Source organism: Balaenoptera musculus, chromosome 10 (genome assembly GCF_009873245.2).
Source record: "Balaenoptera musculus isolate JJ_BM4_2016_0621 chromosome 10, mBalMus1.pri.v3, whole genome shotgun sequence".
Taxonomy (NCBI): Eukaryota; Metazoa; Chordata; class Mammalia; order Artiodactyla; family Balaenopteridae; genus Balaenoptera; species Balaenoptera musculus.
Window position 1 is genome coordinate 83976552 of NC_045794.1, and position 23629 is coordinate 84000180.

The following is a 23629-nucleotide window of genomic DNA, read 5'->3' on the forward strand; positions in this document are numbered from 1 at the left end:
TTGGTTTAACATTTGAAAATCAATATAATTTTCTACATTAACAGTGCATTATGACAAAGAAAAGAAATAAGAGGCATGCAGACAGGAAAAGAAGTAGTAAAACTGTCTCTATTCATAAACAACAAGAAAATCATAAGGGATATGCCAAAAGCCTACTTGAATTAATAAATATATTTAGCAAGCTCTCAGGATAGAAGATCAACATATAGAAGGCAATTGTATTTTTCCATACTTGCAAATGAATAATTAGAAAATGATATTATAAAACAATACCATTTGCAATAGCATAAAAAAACATCAATTATCTAGAAATAAATCTAAGAAATATGTACAAGACTTCAATATCAAAAACTAAGAAACATTACTGAGAGAAATTTTAAAACGCCTGGGTAAACGGATAAATAGGCTATGTAATGGACTGGAAGAATATTTGCTTTTGTAAAGTGACGGGTCAAGTCTTTTGCCGACTTTTTGCTAGGTTATATGTCTGTTTTGTATTCATTTTATTATTCTATGAGCCAGTAAACTCAACATCAACAGTCATCAGAAAAATACAAATTAAAACCACAATAAGATAATAGATCATACAACTAGAATGGCTACAATCGAAAAGACAAATACGAAATCTGGCAAGGACACAGAATAACTGCAACTCTCACACATTGTGGGGCGGGCATGCAAAATGATATAACCACTTAGAAAAGCTATTTGGCAGTTTCTCTTAAATTTTTTACATGCACCTACCCTGTGCTGGGTCAGAATAGTGTGTATTTAACTGTATATTGCTTCCAGGTACTCATCCACTAAAAATGAAAACATGTGTCAAAAAGCAAAGCAAGACAAAACAAAACCTGTATAAGAATGCACTTAGCAGTCTTAATTCAAAATAGCCTAAAACTGGAAACAACCCAACATCCATCAACAACAGAATGGATAAACAGATTTTCGTAGATGTATATGATAAAATACTAGCAATAAAAAGGAATGAACTACTGATACATGTAGCAACATGAATGAATGCCACAAAAACATTTTGTTGAGCAAAAGAAACCAGATGCAAAAAGGCACTATATAAAATCTAAGAACAGGGAAAACTAATTTATGGTGATAAAAACTGGCTGCTTGGAATGGAAGGGGGGATTCATTAGAAAGAATCAAAAAAATTTTTCTGGGATTTGATGATAGAAATATTGTATATCTTGAGTTGGGTTGTTGTCACACAAGTACACAAAATTGTTAAAACTCATCCAACTGTGCACTTAGGTTCTGGGCATTTTAAAATACATAAGCTACAATATATCTCAATAAAATATGGTTTTCGATTTTAAAAAGCAAGGAAGAAATGTAAGAGACAAATGAACTAATTACAATTACATAAAATTATCTGGATCCTGATTCTAACAAACACTGAAAAAAAAAATCAGGGAAATCTGAACACTGACCTTATATTGATGACAGTAAGGTATTAATGTTAATGTTTCAGAAATGATAAAGGTACAATTGTGTTTAAAAAACACATCCTGGACTTCCCTGGTGGCGCAGTGGTTAAGAATCCGCCTGCCAATGCAGGGGACACGGGTTCGAGCCCTGGTCCGGGAAGATCCCACATGATGCGGAGCAACTAAGCCCGTGCACCACAACTACTGAGCCTGCGCTCTAGAGCCTGAGAGCCACAACTACTGAGCCCGCGTGCCACAACTACTGAAGCCCACGTGCCTAGAGCCCGTGCTCCGCAACAAGAGAAGCCACCGCAATGAGAAGCCTGCGCACCACAACGAAGAGTAGCCCCCACTCAACACAACTAGAGAAAGCCCGCGCGCAGGAACAAAGACCCAATGCAGTCAAAAATAAATAAATAAATTTATTTTAAAAAAAACAAAAAACACACATCCTGGTACAAACGTCCAGTCATGGAATCCATAAGTCATGGGAATGTAATGTACAGCATGGTTAATAATACTGTATCGCATATTAAAAGTTAAGAGAACAAATCTTAAAAGCTCTCATCACAAGAAAAAGAATTTTGTAACTATGTATGATGATGGATGTTAACTAGACTCACTGTGGTGATCACTGTAATATATACAAATATTGAATCATTATGGTAAACCTGAAACTAATATAATGTTACATGTTGATTATACCTCAATGAAAAGAAAAGTATGTAAAAGACATATGGAATTCAGATGAAATGATAAAATATCTCAGATTTACAGCAAAATAATCTAGTGAGGGAAATAGGAAGTGAATTAAACCAAGAGTTGATAATTATTAGTGTAGAGTTAAGGGTCCATTAGGGTTCAATACACTATTCTATTTTAGTGTATGTTTGAAGTTTTCCGTAATCAAAAAAAAAAAAAGTTAAAAAAAATTGTATCTAGAGAATGTTAAGTTCCAATTCAGCTAAACAAGTTTCTATGGAGCATCTGTTGCACACCAAGTACCCTGTCTACGCTTGTGTCTACTCCCTTGGTACAGTAAAATACACAACTGATACTCAAATGGTCAAAATGCAGTCCTTGGATCCTAATTTACTCCTAAGGAGTGGCTCAATAAACTGATAAGAACAGAGTTCTTGAAGCATTGAAGGCAGTGCTTTCTTATCCCCAGAACTGCACTTTAAAACTCTAAAGCCAACATCTTTAGTTACACTTAAAGCCAATAGGTAACTTATGAAGTTTATAGTTCAGCTCTGTACATATGAAGTGATCCAACCATGATGTTGGTAATATCGACATGGAACATGCCTGACATTCAGAATTCAATAGCACATTATATAGTGGAGTTCTTCTTTGTAACAATACTGTTGCACTTTATTATCTATGTATTATGAAATCAAGAAATTACAATGTGGAGTTAGCTGGGGTTTTTCATTTTCTTTTTTTTTTTTTTCTTGTTTTCTTTGGGGTTGTCTGTCCATTATATATTAACTTGAGGAACTGTACCACATTATTCCCATCACAGAGTCCACTTGTCCATTTTACAAGGAAGTTTCAGAGGTAAATTCACTTCTGATTGATAAGAATTCAGAGAATGTAGAGTTCCCCTGAAGCCTTCTGAAGGTATGACTAACACACACATTTGCCACAATAAACAATCTCAGAGTCACAGCTATTTTCTGCCCAAATCTAGAGCATATAGTAATTTGTTGATCACTACAATCATCACACATTGTTTATAGGGATACTATAGCCATCTGTCCTTCGGTCACTAGGAGCAATCTGATATTTCAAATCACACAGATCTCTTTTTCTTGTATTTTGGACCACACTAGAAATGGGGAGAAGAAAAGTTTCTCTCCCTGCCAGATTTTACAACGGGACCGAGTCTGAGCTGAATAACACAGAAGCCTCTTGGAGATGGGCTCCAAGTTATAGCCACAAAGGGAGGAAGTGCAGTCTTTCGTGATTTTGACTACAGGGGGCGTTCATTCTGAAGGGATGGAGAATGGCTGGTTGGCACATCCCAGAGAAACACCTCCCAGTGAAGTCTACAGACCTTTTGAAGCTATGATCCAGGAACCCAAAGAAGCGGCTAGTGTAGACACTGAACCCACCTGGCCCGCCTCAAGCTGATGCAGGTTACTGGAAGCATTCCTCCACCTCCCCATCTCCCCAAAGATAGAATAAGGTCTGTTAAGAGTGAACCCCCAAATGTGAGTGACATATTGGTAACTCTAAAACGTACCTTGATTCAAAGCCAGGGCAGGGGCATAAATAACAATTCCAGTATACAAAATCTAGGGGAAAAAAGAAAACCAAATAAATGGTATGAATTACAAAATGAAATATTGATATTTTTCTATAAATTTAATTATGAATTAAAACTGCAGTTTCAATATACTTAATAAAATTTGCTTGTAACTTGAAAAATGTTATTTAAGTGAAGTTGACTCTCCTTTTCCATTTGTGGTGTGGTCATAGGTCACAAAAATCTTTTATGACCAATTTTGTGTAAAAATACAGACTTTTCATGTTGTGCTTAGTGCGGATAGTCACTGATACATCAAGTCTGAAATCAATTTTCCTAGATCTAGAACGATTAGAAAGAGAGAAAGAATACAAATTTAAAAGGGGATGCTTCCTCATTCATATGCTTTCAAGCTGTTGTTAATCACTGCATAATTAATTGGGAAAACAGTGAAAATTGTGGAAACTTGTTTGTAAAAGTTTGCATGACCACTAATTAAACAAAAGTGTAAATTTGCCCTAAAATTTCCTGAAAGCCAACAAAAATTCTATTCTACCTTTTTAATATTATTTATTATTTTTCATTCATACATTTAACAAATATTTATTAATCTGGGGTACAATAGTGAGTAAGATAAATATGTTCTTTTTTCTCAGAATACCATTTTCATTGCATTTGATCTTCCAAATATATAGAAGCTAATTCTATGATTACTGTATAAAACATATGAAAAAAACATGTTATATAGTAGTTGAATGATTAAATTGCATGAGTGATCTATGGAAGTAAGTCTTTCAAATAGCAGATTCTAAAGCTCCCCTCTTTTTGCAAGAATGAACTAGCTTTTCACAGTCATTATTTTGTCCAAGTTAAAGATTTGAAAATGTGACCACAGGCCACCTTCCTAACATTTGTCCCCACTTTTTCATTTCTGTTGGCACTTCTAACGATGATCCAAAGAGTGTCTGAACTCCGCTGTCGAATGCGAGCTACCAGCCTCAGCTCTGTGTCAGAATCTCTACCAGACCCCAGAGGGCTCTTTCCTTTTATACTGCAAGTGTTAAGGACAGATACAATTTAAGTTATGTAATTTACAAAGATGTAAAATGGAGTCGAGTTAAATAATTGCAAAGGCACTCTGTCCTGCTGTAGCAAATGCCTGGGTAGCTTTTGAATGGAGAAATGGAACTATAAAAACGGTTGAGAATGAAAACTCCTTCCTGGACCTCCATTATCAAACTCATTCTTAAAGCACTTAGCTGCCAAGAGGAAGATAGGTCTAAATGACGTGACAATGATCGTGATAAGCCTCCAGCAGCCTGGATGAAGGGTGGGAAGCATTCTCTGTCACTGATTGCTTGGCAAATCTTTGCTTTCCATTTGTGTCAAGCAGTAAATCTATACTTGCGTATTCTTGAAGTACTGGATTGTGTACTTGGCTTTAAAAACTCCTCCAGAGCGCATGATTTTGTTGTTTTATATCAGTGAGTACATCAGTTGGGTTTTACAGTTCGATTTTTAAAAGAGAGCACTGATTCATTTTTTAAAGTATGCTTTCAAACAAAGAAAATTATTTCCTAATGTCTTCCTATGTCAGTTAATTCTTCCTATTAAATATATTGCTTAACATGTTGCAAAATACTATGAAACATACAACTTGTTTTCCCTTTATTACAATTCCTACTATCAGCTACTACAGTTCCTTCAAATATCTTTGCCATCTCAGTAATGCCCTTACTGTCACTTTGGTGGGGACAGAGGGAGGTGTGAGAGGGAAAAGCATACTTTCCTAAAGTAACATAACTGTTGCTTGATCAATATAATATTCCATGTTTACTTAAATCATTCTGTTTTCCCAGGAAGTAATGCATTTGCTGAAACACTGTTTAATGATCTTAAGGATTAATGCTATGTAGTGACAAGTGTTTTTCCTTTTTTGTTTCCTCCTATTTTCAACATCTCTGTTTTATCTTTCATGTATTTACCGAATAAGCTTGACGCAGATGCCTTGTTTAAAAACATTGTACATGAAAAAAAGAGAAAATAAACGAACTAAGGGCTACTTACTGTTTGAACAATGAAGAGGATTGTTCCACAGAGACGAACATATTTGTTAAATCGAAGTCCTAAATACTGTTTCCAAAAAAGGAAAAATGGTTAATATGTAAAACTTCTGGACACTTTTTAAAAACCAGCAGCTTAAGAAGTAAAGGAGTTAGAAATTTAAAGCAACTTCATAACTAATTCGTATTCTGCATTCCTATTTCACTGTTATTTTAAATTACATAGAGAAAAATTGACCCTTGTTTCAGAGTACTGTTCAATGGCTTTCAACACAGAACAGCTCCAACACCCACAGGAAACTCCGTCAAAAGTTTCTCCTTTCTTGCTCCTTTGTAGTCAAACCCTCCTCTCACCCCTAAACCTTGGCAGTCACTGACCTGTTCTCCATCCCTACGAGTTTTGCCTTTTGCCGAATGTCATACCAATGGAATTATATTCTGCATTTTTAGAATGAGCAAAGTGTGTCCTCCCCTTTCTCTTGGTATCTACCCAATACATTTCCTTTGATACACTTAGGGAATCAACCCTTTCCCACTTTAGGCAACTGTGGTGGAATTGTCAATCAAGGTGCCCAGCCTCGGCCAAAAGATAGTCACATGACCCAAGTTCAGCCAATCAGCTTCTCTTCTCAATGGGTATTTGAATCTTAGAGGCAAGATATAAAGACAGAAAATGATTGGAGCAGAAGCAGACTGATCCTGACAGGGTGGCCTGAAGAGGCTGCCCTCCCTTCTGTCCTTTTCAAAGTCTGTTTGCTCAGCTTTTCCCCCTATTCTATGAGCTACTCCCATATCCTTACAATAAAAAATTTTAACTTAAATCAGCCTAAGTAAGTTTCTGTTCAGAGCCAAGCGTGACATCTGCGATATCTTATAATATACAAGCATACCTCATTTTATTACACTTTGCTTTTTTGTACCTCATTTTATTACACTTTGCTTTTTTGTACCTCATTTTATTACACTTTGCTTTTTTGTTCTTCACAGGTACTGCATTTTTTACAAATTGAAGGTTTCTGGCAACCTTGCGTGAAGCAAGTCTATCGGTTCCATTTTCCCAACAGCATTTGCTCACTTCATGTTTCTGTGTCACATTTTGGTAATTCTTGCAATATTTCAAACTTTTCATTATCGTTATATTTGTTATGGTGATCTCTGATCAGTGATTTTTTTTTTTTTTTTTTTTTTTTTTTTTTTTTTTTTTTTTAAAGCACTTTTCTTTTTTATAGCTACTTTATTTATTTATTTTATTATTATTTTATTTTTATTTTTGGTTGTGTTGGGTCTTCGGTTCATGCGAGGGCTTTCTCTAGTTGAGGCAAGTGGGGGCCACTCTTCATCGCGGTGCGGGTACCGCTCTTCATCGCGGTGCGCGGGCCTCTCACTATCGCGGCCCCTCCCGTTGCGGGGCACAGGCTCCAGACGCGCAGGCTCAGTAGTTGTGGCCCACGGGCCCAGCTGCTCCGCGGCATGTGGGATCCTCCCAGACCAGGGCTCGAACCCGTGTCCCCCGCATTAGCAGGCAGACTCTCAACCACTGCGCCACCAGGGAAGCCCTGATCAGTGATTTTTGATGTTACTATTGCAAAAAGATTACGACTTGCTGAAGGCTCAGATGATGGTTAGCATTTTTTAGCAATAAGGTATTTTTAAATTATGGTATGTACATTGTTTTTTAAACATAGAGCTATTGTACACTTAATAGACTACAGCATAGTGTAAACATAACTTTTATATGCACTGGGAAAGCAAAAAATTCATGCAACTCGCTTTATTGCAATATTCACTTTATTGTGGTGGTCTGGAACTGAACCTGTAATATCTCCGAGGTATGTCAGTAGTGTGCTTATCTCCAATATTATATATCATAATGTATTACAGAGTTAGAATCCTAGGATTTTAGAGCTGGAAGGAAGCTGGGGTCCAAGACATTCTTTAACTTGAATATTATTACTACATATAGAGAGAATTCTAAGGCTGACAGTAGTCTTTTCATATAGCAGAAAAAATGAGGAAGGAAAAACTGACATCAGAGGAAAAGACACCAGATATTTTTGCTTCATAATCACAGCTAACATTTATAGAGTATTTGCTGCATGCCCTGTCCTCCCAACAACTCCATGAGGCAGCTACTATGCATAAGTGCATGTTGGAAACCAGGACACCGGGGCACAGAGAGAATACCAAGGCTGCAACCTAATAATTGTTGGAAACACAATGCAAATCTAGGACCATTTGATGCCAAACTCTGTGCACCTAACCACTCTGTTATTCAAAATAACAAGAAAACTGCCCACGTGTCTAAGATTCATCCAGAGTGAGTGAGTGGCACTGACACATAATAGGGCCTCCTAAAATAACTGATGAGTAAAGACTATACAATGCAGTGTAGTGAGTGCTCTGGGGCAAGAGTTCCAGCCCTTGTTCCAGCCTTACTCTTGACTCCAAGAGTTTGGGACACTCTAAATCTCAATTTCCTCCTTTTGAAAATGTGGATCATAGTAATCATTCTTTCCCCACTTACTTTGCAGGATTTTGGAGACTATCAAATGATGTAAATGGATGGACAAATGTTGTAAACTGTTCACTTAAGAGTTAAGACGTTAAGAAGCTGGTAACCAAATCCATAGGCCTTGAGAATTTGAATCTCAGTGAATTACACGAGTCGAAATCATCCAAGTATATTTTGGAAGACTTTTTAGAAAACCCAAGAAGTGTCTTGAAGCATGGGAACAGAGCTGTGTTATTTCTTCTGAGTTGTTTTAGTAAAACTCTATTAAAAATAAATGTACATGAATTGACAGAGAAGTCTTTGCCTTTTCTAGGTATGTGTATCCATACTGCTGGAGACTAAAGAAAACTGAAGAGGAAAATGTGATGGAGGTAAGAATGTAGCAAGTTGAACAACAACAACAACAACAACAATATATATATATATATACATATATATTTTCCCCTCTCACAATACTAACTCAAGACAGAACCAAGAATTCTATCACTAACTCAGTGTCAAATGAAAAAAGTGCACAACCTAAAAGTTGAGAATTATGTTCTATTCTGAGGCCTCACTGAGGACTATAGCCCAGGGAGGCAGCCTCTCAGACAGCTCTGAGGGACTGTTCCAAAGAGGTAAGGGAGGAGCCAGGATATATAGGAGTATTTGCTGGGAAACAAAACAAAACAGAACATGTAGTTGAACATCAAAAGATTACTGCTAATCACAAAGAACTGACATCTCAAGTTAATGATTTTAGTGCTTTTCTGTGTATGGGAAAATGCAAGAGTCTGAGCTTACTGAAATCCTTCCTTTCATATACATCTTATCTACCTAGGGCCAGTATCCTATTTTTCTCCATCCTGGATTCCCCTCAGGGTGCACCATGGGGGGCAGCTGCAGTGGCTGATGGCTTGGTGGCCACAACATCTTTTGTTTACCGAATGGCAGGGGCAGTCTTTGTCCATCTCAGATACTGGGCTGCTAAAGAAATACCTAAAGATCAAGTCACTGATCAGTAGGCTCAGAGAATAGCTCTAGGATTTCTAGACAAAACTACAGAATAACAGTAGGTGTCTATGTTACCAAGCAGGACCCTATGGTACCTTCCCGGGACAGACCCCTGTCCCCACGTCCTCTGCCTGCCTCTTGTTTATAGAAAAGCTGTAGTCTTCCAGGCCTCCCCTGAGTCACAAAAGCCTGGCTCAAGAATTAATGATTGAAAGGGTGTGAGCATGTAGTGACAAAGGAGCAGATGGGCCAGGAGAACTAGTAACAATTCAAACAGTAAATCAGCAATATGGCAGTCACAGAATCTTTAGTTCCTCCCCAAAGTACCAAGATAACAGTATCTGATGCACATTTCCTGAGTTGTTTTACAGATGCTAAAACCTCCATCAAATGGAAGAAGTTAATTACTTGATGACCATGAGCATGTAGCCCCAGACCTACTGGAGCCTGAGGATTGATAATGTTAACCCCTGTGACACTGCCCTATTACCTCACCACCAATCTATCAGAGAATTTTGCACAAGGTGGTCACATACTCTGCAACTCCCCTCCCTCACCTTGCCTTTAAAAATGCTTCCCTAAAACCCACTGGGGAGTTCAGGATTTTTTTTATCATTAGCTGCCCCAGACTAATAATAAAAGCTGCACTTTCCTCCACCGCAACCTGGTGTCAGTAGATTGGCTTTACTGCGCATGGACGAGCGGACCCAAGTTTGGTTCAGTAACACCTATAGTCAGTTGAGATCTCCCATAGTCCTCAGTACTTCGAATAACTTGGCGACACTAAGATTTCTATTGAATTTTTTTAAAAAAGAGAGAGAGAGAGTCTGGGCAACGTAGTTCAAACACATTGATTTTGCTGAATCCAGAAACATCCTGAAGAAACGGTGAATGCAGTTGGGCTCCTGCATATTTCTTCTCTGTGAATCTGGAAGTTGCTATACACCTATCAGGACTACACCTTGAAGGCAGTGATAAATAGATATCACAAATGCTTCTGCACAGCCAATTGTAGCTAACAATCTGGAACTAGGGAAAGATTTCATACTTGCACAAGAATGCCAGGGTATCTCAATGCTGGACTTCTTATTCTGTATAGTTGATTCCATCTCTCAGCATAAAACAAACAAAATATGCCACAAGAAAGTGTTTTCCATGACCAACTGCCAGGGACATAGCATGTTACCTAACTTCCCTGTCCCCAGTGGCCTGGCATCCGCTAGGCGTGGACACCGCCAGTGTGTCCACAACCCCTTGAGTCCTGCACCACGTCCCTTTTGCCTGCACCATTCTAAGCTCTGCTCAGGGTTTTAACACTCACCGGAGCCTTCAGAAGCAGCCAGTATGCACCACTACACAGCCTCTAGGCATGTGTCCATTTTGCTTCAGGCTCTCTTGTGTAGCTTAACTTACTCGGAATCTCTGTCTGCAAAATGGGGCTCTCACAGTATAAGAATTATTTTGAGTATTGAGTCAGATAATGTACGTCAAACAGGCAACCCAGCGCCCAGCCTGTATTAAGCATTCAGTAAACGTTCGCTTTTTGCCATTTTTAGCTGGAACCCTGCTAACTTAGCCTCCACCCCTGCAAACGTGTGGGAAATCTGTTTCTGGTTGAGTTAATGTTGCTGACCCGAAGAGGCACAGGTCAGTGATTATAAGAGGAGCATTCACCTATGGGGACTGAAGTCCTCTTGCCAGGTTCTTCAAACCCTTTCTGGGTTTTGGAGTTGGTTAACTACAGATCAGAGCTCACGGACTCAAAATGCCTACAGATCTCGTCAGGTAAAATACACCAACTGGATCAGCCAGGCATTCATATATTACCAGGTTGAGATATTTCTTATATCCATTAAGAAATATGTCCTCTGACATCTCCCTCAAAGCAAGAACTCCCTTCAGTCCTTTCCATTTTCCCTTTTGCATTTTTGATAAAGACCTAAATGTAGATAGATTTCTCTACCATAAGAAAGTAACCATGCAGATACAATGAAGAGACCTCAGTATAGAAATTAATAGGGAATGAGAGCAACGGCTGTAAACTGGGGTACCTGTTGCCACAGGGAATGTGAGCCCAGTGTCACTAGTCTTTTAAGTTTCAAAAGAAGTCACAATCTGGAATTTTATTTGACTTCTCATCATCATTAAATGCTAAATTAAATTTTTTTCAAAACATTATAAGGGTCAACAACAACAAAAAAGACCTAAGACTGAGTTTGTCTGGGCTAATCAGTTTGTCACTTTTGAGCAAAACAAAGAAACTCTACCCTGCTCACTTCTGGGGCGATGACTAAACGCTCTCAAACACAATGACCAGAGTGCAAAGAAGGCCATGCTGCACCAAGGGCACCTCACCCTGCAATGACATCACTAGAGCCCAGGCAGTTTGTCACCAACACTTGTTGTGCCATTGGGGCTCGTCCCCAGCACCAGCTGAACCAGTCTCACTAAGAAACCACCATCCAGTGGCTCTGGGTTGGGGCAAACACTACGTGGACTCAAGGACAAGGTGGCTGCTGAGAATGAGGCTCGGGGTCCGTGGATAATGGTCTATTAGAACACTTCTGCAGGTTTGTCCACGGAGCTCACGGAACTGGGCCCGACCACTCCCCTAAACTTTTATCCTCCCCTGACACTCCCATTCAACAGCTCTTTAAACTCAGCCAAACATTCACACTATCTTTGCAAAGCCCTTCCCGGCAGACAATTGGAGAAAATTTATAACCAGGGGACCTGTGCAACTGGAAAGATGGTTTCCCTTAATCATCTCTCCACAGAGAGAGAAGGCAGAGATGCTTAAGAACTCTGCAGCCAAATTTCCCTAGTGATCCCAAGGGAACAACCTCTACCACCATCAGCCCAATACTTATGGTCAACATTTATTCAGCACTTACCCTGTGCCAGACACTATTCTAAACGCTGCCCTTGCATCATCTCATTTAATCCCCCCAACAACCAGATGAGGTAGGTGGTATAATTATTCCCATTTTGAGATTAAGAAAGAGGCACAAAAGGTTAAATAAGTCAGCTAAGGTTACCCAGCTAGTAAGCATAGAATCTGGTCTCAAACACGAGATTCAGAACCTTAACCATGTGGGTGCCTGACTCTCCGTGGGAGGCATGTTTGTGGAGACGGAAGGAGGGGAGAGTACCCATAGTTCCTGGAAAAGTGAGTGGACCGAGCACCTGGAATGAGGGGATTCCTTTCAAGGAGGAGGAGCTGAGACTTACCCTTCCCCAAGATAATAAGTTGAAAAATCTTTCCCCTTGACTTGGAATCAAAGATGTTAAAGCAGAAATGGCCTTACCGAGCACTAGTCCAAATAACTCCGTTTACTCTGGAGCCTCTCTTTTCCCCTGAGCTCATGAAAGTTAAGTCCCAAGATTTTTTTTCGCCTTTACAGGACACCTCTCCCCAAAAGGGGAGGGCAGAAGAGGTGATGGATATGAACGGGGAGAGACTTGGAGGTGGTGGTGAGTCTGCCCCCAGGAAAATCCCTCCAGGAGCCTGAAAAGTACTCCCCTCACCCCATCACCTCTCCCCGGGCCCTCCCTCACCCGGTACCTCGTAGGTGCTGGTAATTTCCAGTTTGTAGAATACCGGGAGGAAGACCTCCGCGCTGAGGACCACCACAAAGAAGTAGGTGATGGCAAAGATGCTGAATATGGCCCCAAAACGGTAGACCTCGGAGGGGGTGCCCAGGACGGTGACAGCCGACATGAAGCTGGCGGTGAGGGACATCGCCACGGGCACGGCGGTCATCCTGCGGCCGCCCATCAAGAAGTCCTTGGAGGTCTTCTGGCCGCGCCCCGCGAAGGCGTAGTAGATGCCGATGACGGCCGAGATGAGCAGCATCCCGGCGAACACTACGTAGTCCCACACCACGAAGGTGCCGATGACCCGCGTTGAGGCCATGGCCGCGCGGTTGCCGGGGCCCTGCGCGCAAACTGGCGGCTCCGCGGCTCGCAGCCGGAGCCGGAGCTTCACCTGCGCGCCCTGCGCTCACTTATTCCCAAGCCGCGCGCGGCGGGCGTGGCGCCCTAAGGGGATTAGAGGCGTCTGGCAGGTGTCTGCCCCCGCCGGCACCCAGCGTCTCGCGAAAGGGAAAGGAGGGTACGCTCTGGCAGCAGCCTCTGCGCCCACCGCAATGGGACTTCGGGGACCCCACCCCTAGGTGCCAGGCCAGGGTGGCTCCCCGAGGGCCGCGGACACCTGGGCAGGTGAGAACTTGGAGCTTCCAGCCGCCTCTGGCGAATCCTCAAGGAGCGCTCAGAGAAAATTTTATCAAGTGGCACCCGAGGGAACGCACTATTTAAAGGAGCAGGCGACCTATGGGAGACGTGGGTCAAAGGGCAATTGTCACGCCTTTATTTATTTATTTTTTTGACATCTTTATTGGAGTATAATTGCTTTACAATGGTGTGTTACTTTCTGCTTTATAACAAAGTGAATCAGCTATACTTAATATATATCCCCATATCTCCTCCCTCTTGCATCTCCCTCCCATCCTCCCTATCCCACCCCTACAAATACCGTATGCTAACACGCCTTTACTTTTAGCTTTCCAGTTCAACAGGCTGGATCCTTACGGGAAGATACACCTGGAATTTTTCAGTTGCCTTATGTGATAAATTGATGGGCGATTCAGGTGACAGTGTTCAGTGAGCTGAGGACCCAGTCCTTAGGCACGTAAGCAGTTATAAAGGAGAGGAACAAGTCTGTGCTACTGGTTGCCTGCTCTTTCATTCAACAATTTTGATTCCTAACAGTCTCTCCTACAAATGATAGTTGCTATAATATCAGAAATACCTACTATTTAATGAGCCTTACCATGTGACATATAACACGCTTGGCACCTTGTACATTAACTAGTGTAATACTTACTATTACCCTTGATATAGAAATCATCTCCATTTTTCAAATAAGGAAGCTGGCCAAAACACTTTCCCAAGGAAACGGTAGAGATTAAGATTTTTAATCCAGGTCTGTTACAGAATTTGTTCTCTTAATCACAATGCTATACCTTTGTAGAGTACAAATGTAGACACATGTTAAATGTAGGCACAAATATGTACACCTAAATGAAGATACCTGAAAGCATATGGAAGACAAGATCATTTCCAGTAGTAGCACTCAGTATTTTAAGTGGCTTGCCTTGAAATATTACTAGCAACACGAGTCCTGCCTGTAAAGCAATGTGATTCTCAGGTTTTTCTTCTAAAATAGGCCCTCTAGCCAAATATGCCCTGGCATAGGTGTATTTCAAGCCATCCTTGTTCATCTTCATACATCTTTATAATTTACCAGTTGACCCTTGGTAACAATCCACAGAATGCATTTAGCCCAGCCTAGTATGTGAAGAAAGCTATATCAGACTTTATTTTTTTGTAAGCTGACGTTATGTGTATAACACTTTTGAAAGGAAATAAAGAAGGAAATATAAGCTAAATCCAAGTAATTTAATTATTTAAACAATTACATGGTTTGGAATTATGTCCCAACTGTGTGAAATTTACTATGTTTGCACTTATTATGACTCTCTTGGACAGAGACAGTATTTTCTCCTACTGTCCCTGCCTGGAGCTCAAACTCTCACCATGAAACAGCACCATAAAAGTTATAGCATCCACTACATCTGGGGTTCTTCCATCTCCACACAAACTGTAGTGCTTTACTTTACGACCCCTCCCAAGATTCACTGTGCACTGCCAGTGTACTCTACCCCCATTAGCGTCCTGCCAGAGGATTAAGTGAGATGATATGTTCTCTGGGGATGATGGCCTCTGATTGTATGGAGAGAGAGGCATTTTGGTGGAAAACACCCAGACAACAGAGGGTTGGCTGTCCAATTATCTGATAATGGGAGATGTTATGACTTTGAACCCAGCATAGTAGTAGTAGTTGTGGGGAGGACAAGAGGTCTTCCCACCTACTTTTCGGGAGACATTTCCTTTTCAAAATGAACCACGATGCATGTTTTTAGTCCAGTTAAATGTGACTTCCTAGCAATTCATCCTACATTTTCTGGCCCTTGACCAGCTCTCAGACATCTTTTCCTACCACTTCTTTTCTCCATTTACTCTACTCCAGCCACATTATCTTCTCACTGTTCCTGGAACATGCCAAGCCTGTTTCTGTCTCAGGGCCTTTGCATGTGTTGCATCCTCTGCCTTGAATGCTCTTCTTCAGGATATCACCATGACTCCTACCTTCACTTCATTCAGGTCAAATGTCATCTCCAAAAACCTTCCCTGCCCATTCCATCTATTGCTTTCTACTCCCTTACTTTGTTTTTTTTTGTTTGTTTTTTTTTTTAATATACAAATACAATCTGACATAGTTCTTTGTTTATCTTGTTTGTAGTCTGTCTTCTCCCACTGGAATAGAAGCCCCATGAAGGCAGGGACTTTCTCTCTCTTTTGTTCATCACTATACTCCCTGGGTCTTAAACCTGGTACATGGTAGTTATTTTAAAAAATATTTGTTGAATATGTGAATAGACAAAGGAAGGGATTATTAGGAAATTCTCTCAAATAAATTGACTCAGTCTTGGTTTTTAATGTTGAAAATTTCATCTTTTTTCTGTGTTTCATAGACATTTTGGAGGAAAAATGAGAGAAGCTACATCAGGAACTACTTTTTATTTTAAAGCTACATTTAGACCTACAGCAGTTGTCTTTAATTTATCGTTATGTGTTCTTTACCCATTTTATCAATTAATATTGCATTTGGCTGAGAATGACAGGAACCAAAATAACGATGGTGTAAGCAAGATAAATGTTTACTTCTCTTTCACACTTAAAGATGTCCAAAGATAAGTAGCTGAGGATTGAGGTGGGGAGAGGGGTGAGGCCACATGAAATGATTTGGGATCCAAACTCCTCTCTTACAGTTCTACCATCCTCAGATTTGATTTCCATCTCAGCAAGAGGAAGGAAAGGGCTGCTTAGGGTATGTCCACATCCTTCAAGGACATTTCCCATCAATTTTATGTGACAGTTCCACTTATATCTCATTGAATAGAACTCAGTCACATGGTCACATCTAGTTGCCAGAGAGACTGGGAAATGAAGTCTTTGTGCTAAGGGGCCACGGGCCAAACTAAATTTGGGGGCCCTACTTCTAAAGAAGAAGAGGAGAATAGACACTGGGGGATGACCAGCAGTCTCTGCCACATCTAACTTAACCACAACCTTCACCAAACAAACTTCTTTCTCAGAGTTTCCCAGGAATTTTTACCATTTCCCCATGGGTCATCCTTAGCTGACAAAGTTAGAAGTCCTCAGGTTTAAAAACACAAATCAACTGTGCCAATGACTAGCTCCTACCTTACCCTTCTCTACTTAAAGTTGATAGTCTCTGGTTTTTCCTCTTCTTTTCACAAACAGCTATTCTCTCCTCAAGAAACCACTCAGAAGACCCCTAACACTAGGGCCACACAGAAGCAGACAGGAGCGCGAGTGAAGTGGCTGACTCAGAATGGGGGACACAGAGGGACGCTGCGGTGCCCGGTCATAGCAGGCTACCCCTTACTCAGTTGCTCACAGCCCTTGAAGAAAGCATTTCTCAAGTGCATTTTGACGTGTGATCTGCTGGTTTTATAATCAACGTGCATTGATTTTAGGAACACATTTAGTACACAGGATGTTGTAAAGTCAAAGCTCATTAAGATTAGGTACAGGCACTATCCCCAACTGTCTTGTTATACAGACTACATTCTTTTAAGGAAGAGTCATGGCTGCAGTAGGAAACACTTCCCGTGATACACAGAATGTTGCGATGACATCTGTTGTAATGGAATTATATTTGTGTCAGACACTTGGTGAAGGAAGGACAGGATTTCAAGCTCACAGAAGTTCTAAATACAAGGCTATGATAAAGATTGGTTTGGGGGACTTCCCTGGTGGTACAGTGGTTAAGAATCTGCCTGCCAATGCAGGGGACACGGGTTCGAGCCCTGGTCCGGGAAGATCCCACATGCCGCGGAGCAACTAAGCCCATGCACCACAACTATTGAGCCTGCGCTCTAGAGCCCACGAGCCGCAACTACTGAGCCTGCGTGCTGCAACTGCTGAAGCCCGCATGCCTAGAGCCCGGGCTCCACAACAAAGAGAAGCCACTGCAATGAGAAGCCCATACACCGCAACGAAGAGTAGCCCCTGCTCGCTGCAACTAGAGAAAGCCTGCGCGTAGCAACGAAGACCCAATGCAGCCAAAAAATAAATAAATTAATTAAAAAATAAAAAAGATTGGTTTGGTAACAAATAATATTTAAAATTATTAACAAGTCAGCAGTTAAGAAAGTTACATGAGTTGCCTTCAAGTTTAAAACATCATTGGCTTGTTGCCTAAAAGTTACTTTAGTTTATAAACCAGATCCCTCCCTAAATAAGGTAAATAATATTAGCTATAGGGTAGAAGGTCTCACTTTTTTTGTTTCTCTCCAGAGCTTTCCTACTGAGTTCACTTTTATCCCTCTCACTAATCAGTGTACTTATAAACATATAAAAATATATAATAAGCTTATTCATGCAATGCCTTCTAACTGCACAGTTCATTCAGGTTTTAGAAGTATATTCACATTTAATATTTTGTGAAAAATAGCAATTTAAACCACAATAGGTTTATATTACACCTTTTTCCCAGTCCCATTTATGGTATGTTTTTAAAATTTGGCAAAATAAACTTTTTCCCCAGAAAAGTAATCGGTGGCCCTGCAAATTGGTGGCCTGTTACATCTGAAGGCCCTAGATATAGATGGCCAACAGAGCCAAACAGGTTTCCTTGGAGTGAAATAATGTTTGGTATTCCTATTACTCACCTCACACTGCTGGGAACATGTTTATTTACCATTTATCCTGAAACAAGGAAATAAGAAATTTATATTGAAAATTACAGCATTGCATTATTAGTTGCTTCACACATCTTTTTGTCTTCTGCAGAAATATAGGAGTTTTTCTGAATGGCCTCTTTAATTTTTTTTTTAAAGCAGAGTAGCTAGGGAGGTCAATGGGAACAGACTGACACTTGCTGGTAATTATGCTCAAGTGGAAAAAGGACCTAGAATGCGCTGACATGGGTCATAGCTCATGCGAGGAACTCAAACCTTCACAAGAAGACAACCATCCCCACTCACCTTGGCACATGCCTCCCCCCTAGTTTTCTCTCCCATCTATGGTTCTTTATAAATGCTCTCACCCCCACCTCCTCCTGGGTGAGATGGGTGATAGAGTCTCACCCATCATTAAAGGTGGACTCAATTTTCGACATTCTTCATGAAATATTTCACTATTCCTAACCCTACCAGCCCACAACCAGATGTACTCTCTCCCTGCCTTGAGCGCTTTTACCATGTTTGTACTGCATTTTTGGCCTTCATACTGGTATGGTCTTGTAGTCGTTTTAATCAAGGCTGTTAAAGCAGGATAATCTCAAAGATTCCATGAGTCCAAAAGCAGGAACTAGAAAGCCACTCTACATACCTGCTTCATTTTCCCCTCTCTCTCCAGATGGGTTTTCTCTGCACTGCCACAGTTATAGGGCCAGAAATGTCCAAGCCAGTGCTTATATGCCCTTAATTCAGTAAACAACAGAGGTCGATTAGCACCTTTGAATTTTAATTCTCAATCCCTTGGAGAGGAAATCTGATTGGTGCAGCTTGGGTCCCATGTCTCTGGACCCCAATCCCATCAGCAGTGGCCAGAAGGGCAGGGTTCCCATTGTGGCTGCACAGATTCACCCTGAGAGTGGGGAAGGGGGACTAGTTTCCCATGTGGGAGGCGGTGAGCTGGTGAGATGCTCTGAAAGGTGCCTCCTCTATCAGACATCTATGCCATTTTGTTATCTCCTGTGAGAGTGAAATAAGCTCCTTGGGAAAAGGGACTGGGCTTGCTCATCGTCATAAATCCCCAGAATCCAGCACTGTTTGTTGCCTAAAAAAATGCTAAACATGCTGTTGTATGGACCCTACTTTACCGTGCTTGTTGGCATTAAGATTTTTGCCTGCTTTCAAGATGGAGGAAGAAGCCAGGAGCCAAGGAATACAGGCTGCCCCTAGGAGCTGGAAAGGGCAAGAAAACAGGTTCTCTGGATAAAGAGGAGCAGCTGTAACAACACCCTGATTTTAACCCAGTAAGACCCATGTCAGACTTCTGACCTGTAGACCTGTAAGATAATAAATGTTTGTTCTTTGAAGCCACTCAAAAAAAAAAAAAAAAGAATTTCCCAAGAATTTCTAAAAATGAAGTTTGGAAACCTGAGAGTGATCTAATTGGATCTTGGATCTTGAAATCATCATACCAAGTTATTTTTCTTGCTGACAGATTTGCAACAGATATAACAAGATTTCATTTAACTTCTATTAAACCTAGGTGCAGTAAACGTATTATACTTAATGTTGATGACTCTAAAGACAGATCTATATCAATTAGATCAACAAACTTAAACTAACCTTAATATCAGGTATTAACTTAATAGAGCATTTACCTGTTCATGTGAACTTGAAACTCATTTTGTCTAGCTTCTTTTATATTTACTTTGTAAGCACTTAAAGTCAATTAAATAGAGCCCTTTATAAATTCAATTTTGATAATACTTTCCAAAGGCAGAGATATCTCATATGTATAATGTGTACACAGACATATAAACAAACAATACTAGAGATCTCATAGCGTCACTTAAAAAAACTCAGTTATGAATGGGGTATTACAATACAAACTTACTAGCTTACAAAGAACAGTTGGAATACATTAAAGTTGCTTGCACAGATGACTAAGGCTTTACCATTTGTTCTTGATGATCCCTTATGAAGCTTATGAATTAAAGTTTGGCTGAGGGAGCATTCCTAGCAGTTTTGAGGGTTGTTTTTTTTTTTTAATGTTATTCCTGCATCCCTTTTTTTCTTCAGTTCCAAGCAATACAGTTTGATTAGATAAGCTCCAGAGATCCCAGGTAGATCATTTACATCTCAAAGGCACAGGAAGAGAAATGCTAATTCCTCCTTTAACTACTTATACAAAACCTAGCCATCTTGGGCTATTTTCAGGGAACTTTCTTTTTTTTTCCAGTTCCCAAATATCCACTTCAGTTTAAACAAACAAATAACAGTAATAGACAATAATACATATCATCTGCTCACATTCGCATGCCCCACTTTCAGCAAAACCAGGAAGAGAAAAAGGGATTTGAACTCAGGTACCGAGACACTCATTCACATACACACACACCCTCCCAAGATAAAAGAAATTGCAAAAGACCAACTTTGATGTAATAGCCGAGCCTTTAGGGGCCTTTGCTCTCCAGATCTCAGAGAGTATTGAGGCATTTTTTTTCATTTAGGGAGCATAGCTAAAGATCTCCTAGTTTTGCAAATATACCCCAGGGGGCTGTAAGATGGAACAGAGCTCTGATCATCCATACTTAATTATTCACGGCCGGTGTTATCAAATATCAAGCAAACAGCAATTCAAATCGGTCTCTCAGGGTCACAGTTCCCTAGCCCCAAAAGGAAGATTCCCAACCTATGCCCCATCAGTCCAAAAGGGGAGAACCCCAACCAATGCCCCATCGGAGATGCAGCTGAATGAATGACCAAGGCTAGTTCAAAAGGGAAAATCCCAACCAATGCTCTGCCTCAGGTGAAACTAATGCAACAGGAAAGGATACCCTGGTGTCATCACACACGAACCCCATTATTCTCCAGGGACGTCTCAACTGGTCAATGCAAGTACTAACACACAAACATATGGTCCCACAAATAAAGGATCAGACGAGGCGTGGTCCAGAAATTACACTTCCATTCCCAGACGGAGGCTCCAGAGCAGCCTGCCTCCTGAAAGAGAATGGACCATGAGTGGCTCACCCCAAAATGATACACACAAAAACAAAAACAACTAAGCTACGGTCACAATGACAGAAAATCTGAGGAGGTATAGTCTAAAATTCCGCTTCCACTCCCAGACGGAGGCCTCCAAACAGATTGGCCCCGACTCGCAAAAGAAAGTGGACCCAGTGGCTCACTTCCCGCAAGGGAAGCAGCCCAGATGCAGTGGAGAGAACTCCCAGCCTGCACAAGCTGGAGTGACTCACCCAACGACACTGAATGTGGACCGCGGCTCCAGACGTTTCTCGGCTCCAAACAGCCTCGTGCCATGGGCGGCCGGCGCCTGTTGGGGACAGTGCCTCCAAGATTTCCTGAGCGAAATGGGCTCTGGCAGCTGCTGGAAGCTCAGGGAAGGGGCTGCCCCCTGCTGGGGTCGACCTGCCACGGGCACAGACTCCTCGGCTGGCTTCGCCAAAATTGTTAGCGCAAGTTTATGTGCCCGACGCACAGTGAGGTCAAACAAACCGAAACGTTGGAGTTTGGAGCAAAGAAAGGTTTATTGCAGGGCCAAGCAAGGAGACGGGTAGCTCATGCCCTAAAAAGCCCCGAGCTCCCTGAAGGGTTTCAGCAAAGCATTTTTAAAAGCCAGGTGGGAGGGAGGGGCGTCACAGGGTATGTGATCAGCTCATGCACAATTCTCTGATTAGCTGATGGTGAGGGAGCAGGGTGGTATCACAGGGGTTCACATTATCAGTCCTCAGGCTCCAGGAGGCCTGGGCCTATGTGCTTACGGTCATCAAGTAGTTAACATCTTCCATTTGGTGAGGGGGGTTTCACATTTGTAAAACAACTTAGGAAGTGTGCATCAAATACCGTTATCTAGGTACTTTGGAGAGGAGCTAAAGCAGAGGATATGGGGGAAAGGCCTGTCCTGGGAAGGCCCCACAGTGTCCTGCTCGGTTACACTTCCACCTAGGAACACTGAGTAAAGTTTGGAATTTAAAGCAGTACAAGAGTCAGTGTTGTCGACTGAAAAAAAATGCACAACCTGAAAGTTGAGAATTCTGTTTTATTCAGTGGACATACTGAGGACTTAAGCCTGGGAGATAGTCTCTCAGATAGCTCTGAGGAACTGCTCTGAAGAGGTAAGGGAGGAACCAGGATATATAGGAGTCTTTGCAACAAAAACCAAGTAGTCAGAACATCAAAAGATTACTGTTAATTAAAGAAAACCAGACATCCCAAGTTAATGCATTTAGCGCTTTTCTATATACGGGAAGATGCAAGAATCTGGGCTTACTGAAATCACTCCTTTGGTATGCACCTTAACTATCTAGGGCCAGTATCATGTTTTACTCCATCCTGAATCCCCTCAGGGCGCACAGTTGGGGGTGGCTGCAGTGACAGATGACTTACAACATCCTTTGTTTACTGATGTGGCAGGTGACATTGATCATCCACAGGGTCACCACAGGGCTTGAGTTGGGAGAGGTGTAAATGACTCAGAACTACTCCCAAAGGTCTTCTTTTATTTTGTTTCTTATCTGAGTCTCACTCTAACCAACTCAGTGTAATCAATTCTGAGTTGCAGTATTAGGTACTTTATTAAGTAATGGGATCAACCAGCTCAATAAATTTAGTAGGAGGAGCTTCATCTGATGCCCTAGTGTACTTCCTGTTAGGGAATGAGGGCTATGAAACTCCTTATGCTTCTGTTTTTAGCAGAACTGCTATGGTGGCTCAGTAAGGCCAACTTTTGTGCTATCACAGCCCACATCCTTAGCCTGGTTTTCTGGCACAGATATTTCCCTTCTTTTGCTGCTTGACTTCTGTTGTTTTCCCCAGATTTCAATCTTTTTTGCCTATGTATCTTTTATTGCAAGCAATCTCAACTCCTCTTTTGGATATAGAAAGTTAAACACAAAGAAGGAACAATGTCTAATAAAATATGCTGATTGCACATACTCCACTACTTCCTGAAACAACACTAAGATGACTAAAATGGCATCAAAGGAATTTTAAAAAAAAACAAAGAGAAGGTGAGAAGATATGACTGCCAATGAAAGATTTAGGACAATTTTGGAAGAATGAATGCAGATAAACAAGTGGAAATTGACTTGGGTTTTAGCTTTCTTCACCTATTAAATACCTTAAGGGAAGGAGGCCAACAAGAACAAAACAGATTGTAGCACAGTACCCCCCAGGAAGAGTCAGAAACAGAGGTGCCGTATACCTGTAAAGGTAAGGATGGGAGGTAGAATGAAAAACTAGAAGGCTTTTCTGGGCAGCCAGGGAACTCCCTCTCCATTTTCTTGTCAGAAAACTAAAAATACCCTTCCTGGAAAGGTTAAACTAAAGAACCTCTGGCTGAGGAACCAGTCACAGCTAAGGCCTGGAGTGAGGTGTTTTCCTAGAAAACAGGGATTAGAGAATGTTTGCCTAAAGAATGATGAGACACCCTCCCCATCCTTCCCACTATTTGGATCCCAGCATGCTGACTGCCGGATTTTTATACTCTCTCAGGCAGGACTGGAGAGGATTCCTTTCTG

The 23629-nt window shown here is 41.2% G+C and overlaps 1 protein-coding gene across 1 annotated transcript in view; it reads right to left on the reverse strand.

The window, feature by feature from the left end:
- SLC5A8 (solute carrier family 5 member 8) overlaps nucleotides 1-13514 on the reverse strand; it is a 55347-nt gene extending 41833 nt beyond the window's left edge. Inside the window, exons 1-3 of the mRNA XM_036867617.1 lie at nucleotides 12824-13514; nucleotides 5758-5823; nucleotides 3688-3739 (exon numbers count right to left, since the gene is read on the reverse strand). Coding sequence (XP_036723512.1) covers nucleotides 3688-3739; nucleotides 5758-5823; nucleotides 12824-13174 — 469 coding nt within the window. The 5' untranslated portion in view covers nucleotides 13175-13514. The remainder of the gene's footprint in view (nucleotides 1-3687; nucleotides 3740-5757; nucleotides 5824-12823) is intronic.
- Between the last annotated feature and the right edge of the window lie 10115 nt (nucleotides 13515-23629).